At 43.0% G+C, this 23175-nt stretch overlaps 1 protein-coding gene across 1 annotated transcript in view; it reads right to left on the reverse strand.

Annotated features, from left to right (window-relative positions):
• ITFG1 (integrin alpha FG-GAP repeat containing 1) overlaps nt 1-23175 on the reverse strand; it is a 1092549-nt gene that overhangs the window by 882325 nt on the left and 187049 nt on the right. The window contains exon 5 of the mRNA XM_078670869.1: nt 11587-11661. Within this exon, the coding sequence (XP_078526995.1) occupies nt 11587-11661 (75 nt within the window). The remainder of the gene's footprint in view (nt 1-11586; nt 11662-23175) is intronic.

Below are 23175 nucleotides of genomic sequence, written 5' to 3' on the forward strand. Positions count from 1 at the left end.
CTGGTCTTCTCTTCGACGGCGAGCCCGCTGTCGACGGTAGTTTAGACGATGAATGATCCACCGGTGGTTCTTTTCTCAGCGCCGAGCCCGACGCTGAAGGTGAAGGGTGTGAAGACTTCTTTCTGGAAGATGTATGAGACTTCCTGGAGCCCTTCTTCACCGGAGATCTTCCTCTTGATGACCTATGAGCTAGGCCATAAATGCGAATCCTCTCCCTGTCCTTTAGAGTTCTTCCTGACAGGTGTTCACAATGAGGACAGGTGCCTGGATCATGATCTTCAGGCAGACACAGGATACCGACGTCGTGGTTGTCTGATTTGGCCTTCTTGTTGTGTTAAATGTCAAGTAAGAACAATTTTTTTTTTAAAGTGAAGAGTTTTTCTGTCAAAAAACAGAAAAAATAGTGGAGCTGTGTAACCAGGGTCCTTCTCTGAAGGAGCCGGAAAGAACAACGGACCTAACTGTCACCCCTGAGGCCTGATGGGATACTGGGGGTCATGGGTGCCTTAAAGGCACGGTGTCAGTTTATTGCTATGCAGCTACAGGTTAGCTTTTCAGTCTTTTTAGACTGTGTGTTTGCAATGCAGCCTGGGAGCTTTCTATGCTTCCAGTGAGTTATGAGAATTTCTACTGCTTTCTGAGCATTAAAACAGTTTCTGAAACAAACCTTGTGTTGTTTTCTCATGTTTATAATGCTTATAACTCATGTATGGTGGAAATTCTTTACAGCATATTTCAGCTCTGTTTTTTATTTGGCTGCTATTGCATGTTTATATATATATATATATATATATATGTGTATATATTATATATGAGTGTATATATATATATGTGGGGCACATATAATATAGTGTTTCCGGGGTCCCGCACATGGGCAGGAATATTCTAATGCTTATGACCATTGATGAGGATCCCCTGGAAGAGAACTACGGGGTTCCGAAAATTCATAAAGATAAACAAAATCCCCCCTACAGACCCATTGTCACCACCATCGGGTCAGTCACTGAATGTATATCCAAATATATTGATCAAATTCTGCGACCTGACATCTCTAAGACCTTGTCACATGTTAGGGACACAAAAGATATGATTAAAAAAATAGAAGGCTTACCGTTCAACAGACAAACTGATACTTTGGTATCTTTGGACATTGAGTCCTTATATAGTAACATCCCGCAGCTTGAAGCCCTCACAGCTGTGGAATGGTTCATTTTAACCTTTTCAGTTGACTGTAATGTGCCATTTTGTTATTGATCTTCTCACCATTGTACTCGATGAGAACACCTTTGAGTTTAATGGGGACCTTTACAAGCAGATGTATGGGAGCTTCTTGTGCCCCCACGATAGCCAACATCTATATGGCGTATTTTGAGCATCAATTTGTCTATAACGAGGTAGCCCCGTTTTTCGAGTCGATATATCAATGGTTTCGATATATCGATGATATTTTATTCATTTGGAAAGACGACACTGAAAAACTACAGGAATTTATAGAATGGATCAATCTATGTGACATAAACTTACGTTTTACAGCAAATATTGGAGATCAAAAAATAGAATTCCTGGATATCGAAATAAAAGATGTAGACTCTACTCTTCAGGTAGATTTCTACACCAAACCAACCGCAAGAAACACATTATTACATTTCTCGAGTTACCAACCCAGATGTCAAAAGGAAAGTATCCCTTTGGGACAATTCTTACGTCTCTGACGTAACTGTACAAGTGTACACAATTTTGACCTAAGAGCAACAGTGATGAAACAAAAGTTCATAGATCGAGGCTACCCCAGGAGACTTATAAGAGAGGCATATAAAAGGGCCAGATTTTATGATCGGGACCACTTGTTACAAACGAATGCGAAAAAAGACCCTCCAAAATTGGTATGTGTGACTAGACATTCAACGCTAAATGAGAAAATTCATCAGACGATTAATGCCCAGTGGCACATACCCAATGCAAATACAGAACCAGAAATGGCCCTTCAACGACCCATGTGCGCGCACAAGCGGAACACAAATTTGAAAAATCTTGTGGTCCATTCCAGACTACATTCTAAACCACCATTCATACAGAAAACCATAGGTGGTAGATATTCCATTACAGGCAACCCTAAATGTGCCCACTGCAAGGCATGTGACGCTGCCATTGTCACAGACAACTTTATTTACCAACAGAAATAAATAAAACTTAGATCTTTCACAAATTGCAGAACGGACAATGTTATATACTTATTACTTTGCCCGTGCGATAAGGCATATGTGAGCGAGACATAGCGGCAATTTTCCGTTCGCTTAACAGAGCATCGCTCAGCAATTAAGACAAACACTATCGAGAAATGAACCATCGAGAAACTGAAATAAGATGGCTAATACTGGAGAAAATTGAAATTAAGGATGCCTAAGAAGCTGAATCTGTTAGAAAACGCAGAGAGGTATTCTGGATTTTCTCCATGAACACCCATGTCAATGGTCTCAATTCTGAAATTCCATGGGACCAAGCTATACGTTACAATTATTAAAATGAGCTTGGATTATGTTTGTCTTTTACCCAGATATCTTGTTTCCTGATTAGACACCTGTCAGCTACATACACTGTCATAGCTCCTTTATAACTACCTGCATGGACATGAGTAATTTTAGCTATCTGGTTTTAGGCTTATATATTTGCCTTGAGAGGTAGCCTCTTTAGGTCACTGAGATATAAGGTACTTATTTAAACTTAAGTCATTCATATATATATTATCTAGACATTGTTTAAATATGTTCAGTTTATAGTCATCTCTTTTTATTTGAAAAGTTTTATATAGCGCTGGCTAGACCCGGAGGTATCAGAGCGCTTTACATGAGGAAGAACATTGTTTCAGAACATAGTTACACAGTTACACAGTTACATCAGTTGCTGGAGCGTAGTTACATGAATTACACGAGTTACAAAAGCATAGCATAGGCATAAAGATAAACAAAGCAGTCAGGGGGAGAGAAATTCAGGGAGGACAGTAAGGCCTGCTGTAGGGGTAACTTACATATATTCCATGCAGTGTCTGGGAACATGGCACACAAGGTGTGTGCTATGTCATGTTTTCACTTCAATCAATAATTTTATTCGATTCAGACCTCAACTGAGGTCAACAAATACAGTTACATAAAAATCGAACATATTAAAATAAATGTTTTAAAGCAATTAAAAAAAACTCTTTATAAGATTAAACAGGTTAAAGTAGTTTGAGGTCCGCAAGAACAACATACAATAATTAAAACAATTAACTTTGTGCACTTTTAAAAAAAAAACATAGTTTTAAGAAACTCTTTAAAACCTTAAACAAGTTGTAGCATACAAATTAATTGGGGGGAGACTTACACACCCTGATTAGATCTTGAACTAAAATAGCGTTATATTTTAAACACATTGGCTTTATGAATCGACATTGGGCCTCTACCAAAATCGGATTAGGAAAAATAAGTAATACGTGAGAGAGATCTTGTGATCTGCCATTGCACAAGTCACATTTACCTAGAGACTTTCGGTGGCGATCCATCTAGCGGAATATGCTTTTAAAGGAAGAATTCCTAATCGTAGATACAGCGCCTTACTCTGTGCTCTAATTGGAACTGTAGATACCGCTCAGGGGATTTAAATACTATGTTTCCCGCACATTTTTTATAATACTTTAATTGGATACAATATTCTTTATCCCGTTCATAGCTTATTCTCTGCGTCGTACGTTTTAAAAAGAGCTTCAGATGCGCTGGAGACCAAGCCTGCAAAAGTGCTAGTGTGCATTGTGTCACCTCAAGGGCTTTGTCTGCACCATTTCACTCAGTCTGCAATGGCAGTCTAAATGGGTTGGGAGGGTGCTTTAGGGTGGCACAATACATTTTGCAGCCCTTAGGGACCCTCTTTAGTACCCATGCCCTCGGTACCAGGGGTACCATTTACTACGGACTTACAGGGTTATATAGGTCTTGCCAATTGTGGAATAATTGCACAGTTACCTTGTTTTTGGGAAAGAACACTGGCACTGCGGACCTGGTTTGCAGGAACTCAGTGCAATTCAGTAAAGTTGCATCAATAAAGTTGCATCAATGTAGATTGTGTACACAGACTGCCCTGGTTGTTATTTCAATAACTCTCGTTTTAAATCAGATATTTCTGTGCTGCTGTTATTCACATGCAGCTTTCAAGTAAGCATGCTCATTCAATAACGTCTGTTCACTGTTTGTCCATTACATAATATAAAGAAGGCTTGAGAAAGTGATCAAGGAAATATGGCCGCCACAATCCTTTGTTGTTTTGTTTCCTCCGCTCGCTCGCTGGAATGTGAACCACTTTCTATATTGCACATCACATGACCTCGTCTTACTTGCATTTAAAAACACAGTTTTTCTGCGCCTTCTTTACCTGGCAATTCTTTATTGCCTCACGAGTCGCCGGTAGCCTGGATCTAAGAGAGAGGTGCCCGCGGCATTCTTTGATTGAACATGGTAAGTGCGGGACATTTCACTGCGGTTTTTCTTGGCGGGGCCAGTTAATAAATTCATCGCGGGTACCTCTTCAAGATGGCGATCGGGATGGTTGCATAAACGCTCGGCTCCGTGAGCCCTCCCGCCCCGCACATACATCCTGGCGATTAACCTGAGCAGTATTTGTTCATTCGAGTAGGGGAAGGAAAGCATTCACTTACCATCCGCTTCTGTGGCTCCACCGTGCAGTTGACCCGAAGAAATATCCCCGGCTGTTTGGCGGCCTTCGGGGTGCTGAGACCGGGATCTCGAGTGAGGAGAGTGTCCGACCGTGACTGCGACTCCAGCGTCCTCTGGTCGAGATGGGAAGCCACTCGGAGAGAACCTGAGATCCGCGAGCCGAAAGAAATGATACCAACCCGCTCCCAATAGCGGGTTGCCCTGCTAGAGGTGCGATATAGCTGGGCCGGAGAGAGTTCAGGGTGCCCAGTTCCCCTTTGATGTGACGCCCGGTCATGTTAACAGCCCCCCCCGGGAGCCGATGGGAGACTCCTGGAGAGCAGCAGGGAGCTTGTTTAGCCTTTTGGTGACTCTCCTTTCTGTTCCCTGCCCCGACTATGGAGATCCTGCTGTGGATCCTGCTGGCTCCGGGGGTTGGTCCCGATCCCGCGGTGAGGTGGAAGAGGAAGTGGGCGCAACGGCTGAAATGGCGGATGCTACCCTCTCGCGTACCCACCGTCCGGGCAGAGAAACCGGTGCACAAGAGAATCCCGGGGTTTGGCAGAGCGAGGAAAGACCCACACCCGGCACTATTTTGGCTGCATTAACAACTCTGCGGACTGCCCTGTTCCGGGGGGCCCGAGAATTGGGGAAAAAGGTGGCCGCCATTGTTGGCCCGCCATTTTGTAACGACATGGATCGCTCTCGAGAAGGCGCCGAGGTGTTTGCCTCTGATTCATTGACGTATTCCCCGGATGAGCCTACGTTCTTGGAGCTACGGATGGGTATGGTACATAAGCTTGCAGTAGATTCCCCTGTTGCACGTGTGTCTGTTTCATCGGGGCCTCTCTCCGATCGGCGAGTGGAGGAACACTATCGCTCCATGGTTTGGGCGGCCCCGGCGGAGTTTCGACGCTTCCCTCATAGTGGGATCCCTTTTCCATGTTTGGCGGGACTGTGCTCTTACTCGAGACTGTTGGCGGTGTCGATAGTCGTATTCAGACTTCCGCCATGCATCAGCTGCGAGATTTTGGAGGCTGGGATCCTATGGAGCAACGATACTGCCGGATTCTCCCGGTGCATTCAGACCCTTTGTGCTACTTTGCAACCCGTCTGAGGGACTGTTCAACATTGGTATTATTGACAGATTTGGCCAGGGGTGACTTTGAGTGGGACATGGAAGGACTCATAGATGGCTGATGGTGATTTGAGGGGTGCTTAGCGGAGTTGTAACTGATTGCGCTATACGTGATTGATGTTATTTGTACTTCTTCTACCGTTGCTGTTTAGACGATTTTGGATGCGGAGGCGGGAGGGGCCGGATGACCAGATCAAGGGCCCTTCTCCTGTCTTTTTCTCTCTCTTTCCTTTTCCCTTTTTCTTTTCTGTATTTCGGGTCTCTTATTTAGGGCGACAGGCACGCTGCTGGGGGGGTAGGCCGTAGCCTTTTGCAGGGGTGCAGGGTTGGGGGTTGGGCTTGTTATTTTGTTCTCTCTTTGTCTCTATGGCCCTTTGCCCTTTTCCTTTTTTGATGTCGTCATCTACCATGTTTCCTATAGTGTGGTGCGCCTCGAGGGGCGGGACTAGTCTGTTATGATTGCTCCGTGTTTATCACATTTATCCTGACTCTTATGTTCCCTCCCCCGTCACTCCCAATATGTGTACATCACTGGCGTAAAACTTTTTTGCTTCCACTTTGCTGTACTGGGGCGTGTGTGAATGTGCGACATCGATTTTCTTTTTCTTTTTCTTTATTATAAAATGAACCGTCTCACATCCTCATTATTGTATGGTAATTTAAATTTTGTCATATCCTTGATGCTGCTCAACCTTCGACCTCCGAACAGCTGTATATTTGTACACTCTACTCCTCTTTGCCGATCTGATTAGTGGCCGGCCGGTTTGGTTGTAGGCCCATATTTGTATTTTCGTGCCATAACAATAAAGGTTTTAAAAAAAATAAATAAATAAATAAATTCATCGCGGTGCGATGATTATGCACTTAGGGCTTAAAAAGACACTGCAGGCGCTAGTAAGAAGTATTGAATCTTGGCTAAGAGGGGAATGGGCGTTCTAGTCAGTGCTGCCGAATGCACTATATGGAAAACAAGTTTGGCAGCACTGCTACATCACCTGGGAGAGATTACCCCCGTACAATACAATGTTTGACGCTTACAGCTAAAAGAGACAAATGGTTCAGCTGCGCTCGCCGATACAATGTTTAGCTTGAAACTAGAAGGGTAACAAACGGCCCGCTTTAAGTCAGACGCGTGCATCATCCCTGTCCAATACTTTGTTTGACGCTTACAGCAACAAGAAATAAATGGGTCAGCTGCGCTCACAGGTACAATGTTTTGCTTGAAACTAGAAGGGTAACACACGGCCCTGCTTACAGTTAGACGCGTGTATCATATCATTTTTTCTCGGACTACACACGCCACATGAAGTGATTCGCTTTCAGATAGATGCTAACAAAATAAACAGAACAAATACAACTATCAACATATTCTTAGAGGACTAGCAGCTCGTTCACTTTACAGGAATTATCCTCACATAAGGTATATATATATATATATATAATCACCGGTCATATGTAAAAAAAATTGTCCTTTAAGAGTCTTAGCCCATTTTGTTTGTACCATCGTGGGCTCCTACGTTTAAATCATATTATATGTATTATCGTGTTTCTGTTTAGGGATTAGAATTCTCCGTTGTCAAAATAGGAACTGTCTAGAAAGAAATACAATCACTCCAGGCATGCTGACTTATAAAGGTACTATAATACATGTCTGACTTTCTACCGCCTGGAATACATTATGATAGACATAATACAGAAAGTAATAAGATGTTTTTTCTTTTGTGTCCTGTAGTCATTTCTGTATTTATATTTATCTGATGGTCCAAGTCTGGCCCTGCTATTTACCAGTATCCAACATAGCTCGAGATTCTACATCCCCACTATCTGCAGATAGGGTAACTGCTGATTCCTTGTATTACTAATTTAACAGTCATTCGTTGGACTGGACCTTCTATTTAGTTTTTACATCTTTCTCAGCAGATTATATACTTGCTATTGTTGCTCCATCTTACATCTCTCTTCATGAACATTGATCAAAATATCTGGTAAGGGCCATTGTCTATCACTTCATATTATGGTTTTTGTGCATGGCACGAGTTCTGTCTGTTTTTACTATGTGGCTATGTTTCTCTTATTGTTGCCATCTGTAGGTTCAAATATGTTTGCTAGGCTCATTGTTTGTCAGGCATCAGCATGGCCCATTATGAAATTTTCCCGGGTTTTATCACATGGCTATGTGTCTCTTGATATGTAAATATGTGCACCAAATGTTTTCTTTTTGCCCTTTTTTGCTATTGTATATATATTTTCTCTTTCTTTACAGGTTCTTTCTGTTGATAGATTTATAGGATGTGAACTTATCCCTTAACTAGTATCTGGTCATTGTGATATCATGAAAAGACTGCACTATCTAGTGACACTAATGTACATAATTACATGCGTATTATATAAATATATATTGTCTTACAGAGCACAACATTCGGTGGAACTCCTGATGAAGGCAGTTGTCTGTCGAAACGCACGTTGAGTTATTCTGGAAACCACCCAAAGAATTATGTGTTCATTATATTGTCTTGCTGCATCAATAACAAATTAATTTTTCTCTTGTTAAGAAGACTATATATATCAATATGATTATGTGTATGTAGTATGCTTGTGTATTGAATGAATGCGGTAAGAATGTTGTCTTATTATTAGTCTTAGTAGGACCTTTTCTAAATATTCATGTTTATTATATTTATCAAATTTGTCATGATGATGATCAATTAATAATTTTTGTATTTTTCCATTCATTAGTGTCACTATTGTGTTCACCTTCCAATGTTTTGAGATAATTAATTTATGAAGTAGCCCTAGATTATTTACATTAATCTATTTCCCTGTCTAGGTGTACTTCACATTAGTATCAGGGGGCCCCTTTCTTAGCAATAAAAGGCGAATAACCACCAGACTTGCGAAAAGTGACAACAGTGATGATACCCAAAGCTGCAAAGCTTAGCACTTGTCATTCCTCCTATAGACCGATCTAATTGTTGAACACAGAGGTAAAGATCCTGGCCGAAGTGTTATCGCTTCATCTCGCAAACATCATCCCAAAGATAGTACACCAGGAAAAGGCGGGATTCACACCAAATCGAGACATGCATCATTCTGTCCGCCGTCTACACAGCTGGTTAGATTACCAACGAGACCTGCAGCTACTCCTGATGACTATCTCTAGACGCAGAGAAGGCACTTGATTCCATACATTGGCTGTACCTTTTCCCTCCCAGTCTTGGTCAGGATGGGATTTGGTCTAACCTTCTGCTCCTGTATAGAATGGAACCTTCTCGGAGTTCAGCCTGGGAAGGTGAACACCTCAGGGATAATCCCTCTCTCTTCTCCTAGTAGGCCCAGAAAAAAAGTGCTTGTGTATGCAGAAAACAAACTATTTGTACCTTGCCATCCCAATTATGTCACTCCCAGTGGTTCTATCTGTATTCAGAAACTTTGAGAAATACATGGGCTACAAAATTAACTGGGGCAAATCGATACTATATCAAATGGGCACTTTGCCTCCGGTGATCCTGGTCCCATCTGAAATGGTGAACTCCATGGAGGGCGTCCGTTACTCTTGGGAGAAACTTAGAGGTTGTCTGTAAGGCATTCCTAATAGACTGGTGGAGACGAGTGCCTCTCTTGATTATGGGATGGGCAGCACTCTTTAAAATCATCACTTTGCCCAAATTTTTATAAGTACTTATAAATGCCCAATGGCCAGTACCGGGTGTGTTCTTCAGTGAAGTAGAGAGCACACTAAGGACCCTCCTGCGGGATAGGAGACCCCCATGTATAGCCCTTCAAATTCTACAAAGGAACATGTACCATGGTGGCATTCGCTCCCACACATCAGGGCATTTTACTGAGCATCCCGGCTCCGGACAATAAATGAGTGGCACTTGCTACCTAGGTCAGACCCATCGACACGACTGGAAAGGTCCATCATGGAAGACAAATTTCATATACATTGCCTCTATTGTAAGAGGTTTCAATCTCTCATGCTCTGACCTACAAAAACTACCCTGGAGGCCTGGGATAAATGTAGGGTCTAGGTGGTATGGAGGGCAAGCTCTCCCTATGACCCCAATGTGAATGAGAAATAAAGTAAAAGAGCTATAAGGCATGTTAAGAAAGACCCTTTGGGATTTGATTGGGATAGTGACACTCTGAGACCAGGATAAAGCCCTTCTGTGACCTACAGGCAGAATATTATTTGCATGATTCACAGTTTTTCGGGTATATTCAGATGCACCACACTTTGCGGGCTGAGGGAATACCTGGGATAAGATGGACGACAGTAAGTTCCCTCGAAAGTATGGTATTCCTAGAGGAGATGCCATCTAAGGCTGCTCACTATTATATTGCACTCTTATTAAAAATAGGCCTGATAGCCTGCGCCCCCTACAGAAGATAGGGAAAGTGGACCTCGGCCTCATGGATGACATAGATTGGGAGGCAGCGCTGATGCACTCCGACAAGAACCAATTAAAACGAGCTAGAAGTTTATACAATTCAAGATCCTCCAGGGGGTTTACTATACTAGATCCCAGTTTTCCACAAGGGGGAGGTCACAAACCCCCAACTGTCTGCGATGGGAAGAGGTAAGGGACACGTTCTTACATAGGATTTGTAACTCTCCATATTTACAGGCATACTGGAAAGAAGTTGTCATACAGTTCGCATACATCCTGGGAACCCGCATCCCATCCAAGCCACGGTTCTTAATCCTAGGAATACAGTGCAACATAGACCTCCCCAAAAAACAATTCATATTGTCCGCCCTCAGTTTAAACATAGCGAAAAGAGACATAGCTAGTAAGTGGGGAAACAGCATCCCTTCCACCAAGAATCAATGGGTGACTGGAATGATGCATTGTATGGAGGCAGAAAGAGTAGTCTGCGAGGCAAGGGGGTGCCAAATTTCAGGTGTGGGGGCAGTGGAGAACCTACTATGGCCTAGAAAGGGAGGGCATAACCTCCCAGCTTATGTAGTCACTAGACGGAAACAATAGGACAATCGAAGATGGCCAATTGACAGGGGTACATCCAGATACAGAGTGGAGAAAAGAAGAGGGGTCAGAGGGGGAGCCCTTCTACTTAGCGCAGAAGCTTATTCTGAGAAAGAGATGCACTTATACCGCAAGACATGGTCTACTCACATGCCTTTAATGTAATGTATGGAATGGTGATATGCTTTGCTGTTGTTGAAAATAAAACAATAAAACTTTTTGTTAAAGTTGCTCTGTTCCCCAGAATCATTTTAACTTATTCTATAGAGTACACATACTTTTTAACATGGGTAATTGCTTCTCTAGGATAACCTACCTAATTTACAAAGCACTGTCTCTCCCTCCAACTGTTGAATCAAAGGAACTCAAAACAGGAATAAAACAAACTGTTAGGGACTACCAAGTAGTATGTATACCTGCCAACTTAGCTTAAGTAAAATATTTATGAGAGGCCATGTTCCTGTGCACATAATTCTGACATGTAGATGGAAAGAAAAACTAATGACACACATTTTGTGACTGCCAATTCAAACCAAATTTCTCTTTTAATCAGCTCAGGAGACCAAAAACAAAATCTCAATTACTCTAGCTCTACCCACTCAAATGACAGAACTTCTGATTCAGTTGTAGAGTTAGCATTATCAGTGTCTGTTGCAAGCGTGGTTATGTCCATCACCATCATTGACCATTTCTGTGTCTAAGTCAACATATTTTGAGACTTAATCTTACAACTTTTGAAATGTAAATGATCTGGCCTAAAACAAGTAGATCTACTTACCCTCCAATCAGTATACATGGTTGTTTGCTTTCACTTGTAGTAAAAAATATATCTGGAATCAAATCACCATTGAAGCTGAAAGACAGATGGAGTACAGCTCATTTAATATCATAGAAGTATTCTTCGGTTTACATCTGAATTGGCAAAATACAAAAAACAAGGATACCATAAGTATCAACAACCTACCCAGTTCGCAGCCTTCCATGCTTTCCATACAGGCCAGCAGCCCATACTCCGGTTACAACCGTAAATGTGCCTTCTCTCCCTCCACACCAGCCACAGACAACCAGACTGCTGCCCAGTGCTACTGCAGCAGCTCACACTGACATATTGGCACCCCAATTTCTCAACAGCCGTCTTGCTGAAGTCCTACAACTCAACCCTGCTAAACTGTTGAGGAAAAAACACCCACAAGCCTTCTCCGTCACCTCTCCATTCACAACAAAACAACTTGGAACCCTTGATGTACAAGACTCAAAGGACCCGGACTGGGGGGGCAAGTGTAGGGCCCCCCCTACACTTGCTTCCCTATCATGCAATTAATGGATGATGGCAATGGTTCAACAAGTACTCCACTCTTACAGAAGTAGCACTGGCTGGTCTCAATAGGCCTACAATGTTTTCAATGTTCCAATTTCTCAGCATCCTAGAGAAGTAATGATAGTGGCAGTTGGTCACTTGCATCACCAAGGAATGTATGTGCATCCTTATCTGGACAACTGGACACTAAAGTTGTCACCACTGCCACTACCTAAGGCATACCAGTCTGCTACATTCACACTTCATCATGAGCTTGGCTTCATTTCCACCTTGAATGCTATGGGGATTTTTCCCCTGTGCTGGAAATCCATGAACATCATTATTCATGACGAGCTGGGCTCGTCATCAGCGTAGCAGGAGGCTACTGCATGACGAGCCCAGCTCGTCATGAGCGTGGAAGGGGTTAAACAAAAAGCAGTCCTTTCTTGCTCTTGCCCAGTGAATCTAATAATCCAATTTTATAGGGGTGATTTTGGATATTTATGGGTAGTCCTTTCCCTTTGAGGAGAGAATGGACAACATTCATTGATTGTCTCAAGGTTTTTGTAGAACATTTGTTAGACAACTAAATCAGTCTTAGGACAAACTTGCCCATTTTTTTATATTTTAAAAAATAGAATCCCAAAGCAGGATTTTGTCTTTGAAAATACAAAAAGCAATAATCCCCTTACCATGAGAAATTTCACCCAACGTGTGAGGGTCATTCTGCAGTTTTCCGTGCCCCCAGGTTTTTACCTGATGGTGAAACATTGCCATTTGATCACCTCTTTAAATAGGGTAGGTAGGCAAATGGCAATATCTCTGATGGCCCTAACTCTGTCGGTCCGTCAGAGGTGTATGTCGGCAGCAAATACTGAGTAGTCTCCTCGCTCGACATACTGAAGATCTGCCCAACTCTGAATAAGGCAGGTGGATCTTCAGTTTGGCAGAGAGGGTACTCTGTCGCCTTTGCGATGGAGTACCCACTCTGACAAACTAAATCAGCCAGTTTGTCTCTTCAACAGACAACTCAGGACATCAAGTTCATAGAGGTGAGACCAGCCAAACTAGCCAGAAAGATATGCTTTCCCTTTTATAGGGAAAACAGATTCTGTGTCTCATGGACAATACTGCCACAAACCACTTAGAGATAATGCAATGGACTATAGACAATGCAAAGCACTATGGTTCTTTACCACAGACATAGAATTTGGTTTGTCAGTAGCAATCTGTCATGGATGTAGAAGGCTAAAATAAATCTTTCAGTAGGATATTCTCAGCATATTACAAATGGAGCTCCTGTAGGGAATAAAAGATCATATATTACGGATCTCTGGGGTGTGCCTGATCTAGATATTTTTGCAAAACAGTAAATATCCTCTCTACTGCATATTCTAACTTTCTTGGAAGAATTCCATGAAAGACTATCAGGGCACTGGGGTTTTCATCTCAACTACAGAATACCCTAGTCCTTCTCCTCCATAAAGTGACACAGGAAATGAAATCGCACAGGGCCCATGTACTCAGAATTGGCTCCAATTAGGCTAGGAGTCTTCAGTACCTCAGCTTTCCTGAATCATGGAGTGGATCCCCATCGCCATGACAATGAATTACCAATTCATTTTCTAAAAATAACGGGTAAGATGATCCACCACAAGTATCACAAGCAGTTCACGTAAGGAATGTGTGGGAGGGAGCCATTACAATATGTTTGTTACTTTCCGTAAGGCTTTTTATAATGGATGAAACCGCTTATGGAGATTTCTTGCTAACCTTACACCTCCTCTTTTGAAGGTTATTCATTTATTGTTTGCTGATTTTTCTTATGTTTATGTTCTGTCCCCTTCATGCCTGACCTGTACGGATATGCAGAGAAAAGGCTCAACAGACATCACAATGAAATGCACCTTTCATGAAGGCACAGCATTACTTCTAGAGTAGCCTTGCACTTTAATTGGAATACCAAGGAGCTCCGGAGACTCTGCACTGCTGTTTCAAGTTCGCAGATTCAATATTTTTGGAAGGGGTTCAAGTAAGGACTCTGTAGATGCGGTCTCATCAGAAAGTAAGTTAACAAAGGTAAATTCTTTATTGCAGATTCCTTTTTCAAGTACTGCATTTTCACACCTAGGGATTTACTTTCTTGCCCTTCTTGTTCCTGAGTTCTTAGAAGCATTTCCACAGTTTTTAATTCTCTGTTCTTTCCTAAAACATTTCTTCCTTATTACCCTGCCCACCTTTATAGCTTAAACCCTAGTTAGAAAACAAAGCATGTATCAGCTAGTTAAAGTATAAACTGCATTTTAGAGGCTCTCACAATCCAGGTACCATAAAAGCAAATTATCCCACAATTAGTATAGGATACATTGAGTGAGGATACAATAGTGGTTCAGTACAGCATGACTAATACAACATGAGATGTTATCTCTTGGTGTAAACTATGACACCTCATTCAGGATCTGCCTTGCCAATACTCTGCCTGCTCTTTGGCTTCCCAAAGCCCACTTCTGTTCCTTCCTACATCAATGGCTACTCATTTTTCTGTAAGGGAAACCTAATGAGTTCCTTTCTTTGATATGAAGCAAGTAACCTGGAAAAGGGGAGGGGGGAGTGATGTATATATCGCTCTGGATTCTCTTTCCGACCTTCAGAGCCACTCAAAGTCCTGACAACACTCAGAGCTTGAGGGTAGCATCCTTTATTACATCTCCTAGGCATTACATCAGAATTATTTACTATTCTCAATGCCATTGCTGCAATATTTGTGGAAAAGTAGCCGCCACCTATCCTCTTGATGGAGGCCAATTCCATGCCATCTTTACTACCGGTAAAAAGAAGCTATTCAAAGTCACCAAAATATCACCAGTGTGTTTAACCAAATATATATCCTATGATTCTTTTATGAATTAATATGAAAAACTCTTCTCTTTGAACTCTTCGATGAACCCAAAGAGTGAGCTTCTCAGATATACCTTGAATACTCTGCATAGCAATGATGGTAGTTGTGCAATACATACTTATTGTATTAGGCACAGTGTATCAAAAATAAGGGAAGATCGGTCTTTTGAAAGTACAGGTAAATGGGAACACCGTGAATCATACCTGTCCTTCTGCCAGCGGGCAGTGCCGTGAGGGAAACGGCCGAGGTGCAACACGCCGGGAGGCTGCAGGAGGCGGTCGGCGACAACGGACCACACTCCCCTGCACCCTCTTGGGCGGCGGCGCGCCCGTGACGCGTGCAGAGCGCCCGGAGGCGCCAGTAAAAGCCTGACCCCCCGGGAGCCCAGAGGGGGAACACCGTGAATCATACCTGTCCTTCTGCCAGCGGGCAGTGCCGTGAGGGAAACGGCCGAGGTGCAACACGCCGGGAGGCTGCAGGAGGCGGTCGGCGACAACGGACCACACTCCCCAGCAACCTCTTGGGCGGCGGCGCGCCCGTGACGCGTGCAGAGCGCCCGGAGGCGCCAGTAAAAGCCTGACACCCCCTCTCGCCCCGCGAGTCGCGCGCGGGAGCGCCCGGGGCTAAGCCCGGGCAAAGGGCGGGCCCTCTGTGGCCCTCAGTGGTAGGTTGGGCCACTCCCCTTGTCCATGTTACACTTTATTTCGTGAGTACTAATTAAATTTAATCAGTTTTTAACTTATTTCTTGCTTATAACAACCTCTCTACCATTGGTATGCCACCAAAGGAAAGTAAAGGGAAGAGTGACACTGTTGCTTTTACGGGAGCTATGGACCAATTTATCAAAAGAATGAACTGTGTGGTGGATGAAAGCATAAATATCATGGAAAGGAGGGTTTCGCAGGAATTGGATATTGCGAGAAGATCTTCTCTTGGGCCATTGGCACATGTTAAAACACCTATTGCTAAAGACAGACCTCAAATAGTACGAAAGTCTAATGGTCCTCAAAGTAATGGAACTGACGTGGATATAACTATTAATAATGATATACTGAATGTTACAGAGAGTAGTACTCTAACTGTCCCCGAATCTATTTTACAATCACCAAACAATTTACCTAATGTTCGTGCTGCACCGGTACCTGTTGAGCAAGCTAAAGTATATAATACCAGGCAGCAGAAAGGGATGAACGCAGGGGCTATTCCAAAGAATAAACAAGGGCCTGTAACCAACAATACCAGTGGCAAGAGGAAGAAGGGTCCTAAGCATCTTGTGTCACCTAATACTAGCCTGGAAGGGGCTGCTGACACAAACAAGAATTTAACAGGAATTGGTGTAGAAGGGGGGGATTCTGCTTCTATAGCTATACTTGAAGCACTACGACATATGCTTCACCCATTAGAGGAGAGACTGAGTAAAATAGAGGTATCTTTAAAACGCATAGAGAGGGACATAAAGGAGAGAATAGATATCCAATTGAGTAAATCCAGTATTAATCCGCAACCAACATTGATAACAGATATTCCTGTAAACACCTCAGATGCTATACTTGCGCAAAAGGAAAAAGTAGTACCCAAACCAAATGTGGGCGACCCTACGATAACTTGTGATGTACCTAATAACCAATCGCAAAAGCAAAGTACACCGAACATTACAGGCAGTAAGGGGGTAACAAATAGGCCTAGTAAAGACCAAGTCAAGGATGTACTTAATCTTCCCCCGGAGGTTTGCCCATTTGTGGCTATCTTGACTGGAGTGCCTGAGCTAGGTGAGCAGGAGTTGGAAAGTACATCCTACCTCTGGAAAAGGGTGACCCAATGGCTAAATACCAATAGGCCGTTGCCCCCTGGCTTGAGGGGTAATATATTGAGTATTAGGCGAGTATCATGGGTGGGCCACATGACGAAAGACATACAAGGAGATAACATAGTTATCAATTTTGACAACCCAAGAATAGTCAATTATATTTGCAATTGGAAGTATCCTAATCCAGACCCAGCCACCACCATACATCCATTTAAATTAACACATTTTTACCCACCCGGTCACTTTCATTCTAGAACTGATGGGTGGACCACGGTAAGACACCGTGGAAGGAGACACCAAGGAGGAGGCTGGTTAGGGCAAATCCAACACCCCTTTAACTTCCTCTCCTACAATCAATTTGATTGCCTTGAGTCAGTTGATTGACTACAGGCATTAACACTGACCACTAGATCAGAGGAATCTTCTTCTTTAAATAATGTAACCCACATACCTAACGTTATACCTCCTAAGGAGAGTGGGGAGGTGAATACACCACCTAACCACCAGGAGATTGGCTGTGAACATTTTTGTAATAGCAACAATATGGCAGGGTGTGACCATGAAATACGCACAAGATCGCGTGATCCAAATGAAGGAGATAGCGATAACAGTGGGTCATCTGTGGATAGGTATTCAAACATCTGGACCACTATTGATAACAATCTACCTCCCACTGTTAAATCTAGTACACTTTGTTTAAAAGAGAGACCCTCATTGTTAAATTTAGTCTCTTGGAACATCGCTGGTGTTGGTACACAAATGTGTGATCCTGACTGGAATAGTTATATTAATTCATTCGATATCTGTGTGCTACAGGAAACATGGGCCACGTATCAGTTCCATAGAATAGGATATAGAACCTACCAAGTGGCGGCCGTCCCCTCAGTAAGAGGGCGAGCCTCGGGAGGGTTGGTAATATGGATCAGTATAACTATTGATGTGGGGGTAAAAATGTTAAATACCGATTCCTTAGACATACTTGGATTGAAATGAACTACAAGTGACAAGAGGGTAATCAATCTCATAAATGTGTACAATAGATCATGTCCCACTAATAGGGAATCTCCATGTATAGAGAAATTGGAAATGTTTATGGACACCTTAGACCATGCTGAAAGTATCATTCTATGTGGCGACCTAAATTGCAATTTTGAGCCAATTGTGGGGATGGTTAAACTGTTTGAGGATGAGGACGTTGCCAATGGGATACCAGCCCTGAATAATGGAACTGTTCATGGGACCATATTAGCCCTCCAGATTTCGGGGCTGTTCACATGCTATGGTCTAAGAGCTTGTAATGGGCGCATGCCATCAGACTCCCCGAGAGCATTTACCTTTAGTAGGGGGAATTGTAGTAGCAAGATAGATTATGTTTCTGTTTCTTTTAATCTGTGGCCATATACAAATGACTTAAAGGTTAGAGAACGTTTTGAGAGCGATCACTTCCCGTTGGAAATGAGTTTTCTGTCTAGTATCCTGAAAGAATCTGGTGTCACTGAGGGTACGCATAGCCTAGAAGTACCATTAATCTGTGACAATGTTGTATTGAGTAATAATCGAAGGGCCGGTAAATGGGCATATATTCTTGAAAGGAAAGATCTGTTGGCTAACATTTATTCCACATTTGTGAACTCATTTGAGTCCTATAATATGGATGAATGTAAACCTGGTGAATTTATTGGACTACACAAATCCTTTTGTAAAAAATTGATTGATCTTATTACTAAAAAACCTAGGAAAGGGAACGGGTCAGCGAATATAAAACCAGTAGGCAAACCCTGGTTTAACAAGGAATGCCGAGTAGCCAAGACCGACCTGATCAATGCGGTAAAAACTAAAAGCTCTGTAGATCTTAAAGCAAAAAGGAAAATTTACAATAAAACAATAGCCACCGCAAAATCATCCTGGGACGAGGATCTGTGGTCTAGTATGTTATCAGCTGCAAAAGCTAAAGATAACAGGCAGTTCTGGGAGTTAGTAGCCAAAGGGAATAAGCCAGACAAAGGCTCAAGAGAGGTTTTCCTAAATGAAGCTATATGGGTTGATCATTTTACATCATTATATGCAGCCCAAATTACAGAGGAAAAGCTTATGGTAAACCCAAATGAAATAGTAACCCAGATAGAGGATGTTGAAAACTCATTGGTAATCTTTGATATACAAGAGACTGAAACAGCAATTGCTTCTGTGAAGCAAGGGAAGGCCCCGGGTCTGGATAAGATCCCTGGTGATCTTTATAAATACAATATGGAGATCTGGGCACCTTATCATTTGTTTAAGCTGCTTGTTTAATGTCATCGCAGCGGGTGACCAAATCCCTGATACATGGGATGGGGCTGAAATTATCACCATTTTTAAAAAGGGGGATAGAGGGGATCCAGCGAACTATCGCCCCATTAGTCTTTTAGATATAACGCAGAAAATGTATGCCAGACATATCCTAAACCGCGTAAACACGTGGTTGGAGGAAAACCTGATTTTATCCAAGTACCAGGCAGGGTTCAGGGAAAGGACTGGGACCATCGACCAGGTATTAAGGCTATGCTGCTTGTACTGGAAATATGTCATCATCCGCAGAGGTAATCTATATGTTACCTTTGTAGATTTACGAGCAGCATTTGACCTTATCCCCCGTGATTTATTGTGGAATACACTGAAAAACCAGGGGTTCCCAGATGAATTATTGAAATTAGTGACTAGGTTACACCAGAACAATTATGCCAGGGTAAGATGGGGCCCCAATGGTGAACTTACAGATGAAATCCCTATTAAGAGGGGAGTACGCCAAGGGTGCGTGCTGGCACCTACACTTTTCTCCCTTTATGTCAACGATATTGCAGCTTATATGGAGAATTGTGACAATGACTCTCCGCGTTTGGGGGGGGGACGAGTTCCGTCCCTCCTCTTCGCGGATGACACGATTCTCATTTCTCAAACCCCTCGGGGCCTACAGATCCTACTAGATAGGTTCCAGCAGTATTGTATCATAAAAGGGTTAGAAATTAATGTAAAAAAGACTAAATATATGGCACTTAACCCTCATAAAAGTTTCAGGAAAAACTTAACATTGAATGGAGAAAAACTTGATTATGAACTAAGTTTCACTTATTTGGGGGTGTTATTGGATTCATCCTTAAATTGCAAACCCCAATTAGAAAAATCAAAAATTGTGTTTAAACAAAATTGTTTACCAATACTGAAAAGGCATAACAACTGTGTAAACAAATCAGTTACCCCAGCGTTAGAACTCTTTAAATGCAAGGTTCAGTCAGCGGTTCTGTATGGGGCAGAACTTTGGGGACCCGTATGTAGAAAGACATTTGAAATCTTGGAGAATAAGTTCTTAAGGGGATTATTAAAGGTTCCTAGTAACACTCCACTATTACCCCTACTCCTTGATATGAATATACGACGCAGCGACCTTCATGCAATATTAAGACCATTATTGTTATGGGTCAGGTTGTGGATTACCCCAGAGCTAACTGAATATAACAAGCATTTACAATGCAATAGGTCTCCCAGCTTTAAAGTTTGAGCTATTGGCATTGTATATTACAATGTGTTACATTAACTTGTTATCAAACTCTGAATTGTTGTATAAAGATGATTTGCAAACTGTCAAATGTTGCTGAATAGTAAGCAACGTTGTGAATAATATTGTTTGCTAGTCATCCTTGGGTACCAGAGTACTTCACTTGAGGCAGCTCACTACTCTGCACTCACTACTCTGCACTCACTACTCTGCACTCACTACTCTGCACTCACTACTCTGCACTCACTACTCTGCACTCACTGCTCTGCACTCACTGCTCTGCACTCACTGCTCTGCACTCACTGCTCACTACTCTGCACTCACTACTCACTACTCTGCACTCACTACTCACTACTCTGCACTCACTACTCACTACTCTGCACTAACTACTCACTACTCTGCACTCACTACTCTGCACTCACTACTCACTACTCTGCACTCACTACTCACTACTCTGCACTCACTACTCTGCACTCACTACTCTGCACTCACTGCTCACTACTCTGCACTCACTACTCACTACTCTGCACTCACTACTCACTACTCTGCACTCACTACTCTGCACTCACTACTCTGCACTCACTACTCACTACTCTGCACTCACTGCTCACTACTCTGCACTCACTACTCACTACTCTGCACTCACTACTTTGCACTCACTACTCACTACTCACTACTCTGCACTCACTACTCACTACTCTGCACTCACTACTCACTACTCTGCACTCACTACTCGGCACTCACTACTCACTACTCTCCATTCACTACTCTGCATTCACTACTCTGCGCTCTCTGTAAGCTCACTGAAAAGTTTAGTTGTGCTATTGAATGGTCAAAGATCCTCTGTTCAATGGTACTCATTTTATCGACCTTAGAAGGATGAAAAGCCATGTAAACTCACGTGGAATCAAACAAGTGAACATGTGAGTATAGGAGAGCAAACACAGATCCTTGGAGTAGGCACATTAGCTCCTTTGGCCACCAGTGTAATACATAACTGTTACTATACCACATGACCCAGTAAGATAACGGTGTTCGGACAGTGTAGTGACACACACAGTAGTGTGTTTTACTGCTACTGCCTGTCTTCAGAGCAGCCTGTGACCGAAAAGGGGGCTCTCTGTAAGCTCACTGAAAAGTTTAGTTGTGCTATTGAATGGTCAAAGATCCTCTGTTCAATGGTAAACATTTTATCGACCTTAGAAGGATGAAAAGCCATGTAAACTCATGTGGAATCAAACAAGTGAACATGTGAGTATAGGAGAGCAAACACAGATCCTTGGAGTAGGCACATTAGCTCCTTTGGCCACCAGTGTAATACATAACTGTTACCATACCACATGACCCAGTAAGATAACGGTGTTCGGACAGTGTACTGACACACACAGTAGTGTGTTTTACTGCTACTGCCTGTCTTCAGAGCAGCCTGTGACCGAAAAGGGGGCTCTCTGTAAGCTCACTGAAAGTTTAGTTGTGCTATTGAATGGTCAAAGATCCTCTGTTCAATGGTACTCATTTTATCGACCATAGAAGGATGAAAAGCCATGTAAACTCATGTGGAATCAAACAAGTGAACATGTGAGTATAGGAGAGCAAACACAGATCCTTGGAGTAGGCACATTAGCTCCTTTGGCCACCAGTGTAATACATAACTGTTACCATACCACATGTCCCAGTAAGATAACGGTGTTCGGACAGTGTAGTGACACACACAGTGGTGTGTTTTACTGCTACTGCCTGTCTTCAGAGCAGCCTGTGACTGAAAAGGGGGCTCTCTGTAAGCTCACTGAAAAGTTTAGTTGTGCTATTGAATGGTCAAAGATCCTTTGTTCAATGGTACTCATTTTATCGACCTTAGAAGGATGAAAAGCCATGTAAACTCATGTGAAATCAAACAAGTGAACATGTGAGTATAGGAGAGCAAACACAGATCCTTGGAGTAGGCACATTAGCTCCTTTGGCCACCAGTGTAATACATAACTGTTACCATACCACATGTCCCAGTAAGATAACGGTGTTCGGACAGTGTAGTGACACACACAGTAGTGTGTTTTACTGCTACTGCCTGTCTTCAGAGCAGCCTGTGACCGAAAAGGGGGCTCTCTGTAAGCTCACTGACTCCTAGCAGTCACTGCAAACCATCCTGAGTGCTCGGTGGCAGCTATATAAGGTATATAAATATTCCATTGCCACCAGTTGACCCCGTGATACTCCGGTCCTAATGGAAGCAGCCCCTTTGAAAGTCAGCAGTATAGTATTATATTGATATAGCTCTCCCTGCCAGTGTACCTCCCTGAACCCGCGGCGCGCGCCGGTATATAGGAGTGCAGCTGACCTGCTGTGGCTGCTATTAATAAATACAATTGATGCTTCATCGTTCTGAGCTGCCTGTGCCCTCTGCCTTTAGTGAGCTGTGCAGCCGCTGCCTGGCTGCTTCTGCTCTGTTTTCAGCCTTGGCTGGCAGCGATGGGGTTAACGCTGCTCAAGCAGGAGTAGTGTTCGCCGCTGGATCTGGAAAGCGCATGCGTGCAATCACACGCATGCGCGCTAAACGGCCAGAAGTGGGATCACAGACCGGCAGAGACGGGCAGCGGGCAACGAGAGGAGAAACCGGCGGAATCCAAGGACTGCACGGAAGAGAACAGGACCGGACAACTTAGTTGTAGGAGGTAGGAGGGGGTATCGGTGCACGTGTGTGTATGCTCGTGTGTGTATGTATGTGTGCGACGGCGGGGGGGCCTCGGCGCACTCGTGTGTGTGTGTGTATGCATGGGAGAGTGTGTGTCTCTGTATGTATGTATGTATGTATGTATGTGCGTGCGTGCGTGCATG

This window comes from Lissotriton helveticus, chromosome 12 (assembly GCF_964261635.1).
Source record: "Lissotriton helveticus chromosome 12, aLisHel1.1, whole genome shotgun sequence".
Lineage (NCBI taxonomy): Eukaryota > Metazoa > Chordata > Amphibia > Caudata > Salamandridae > Lissotriton > Lissotriton helveticus.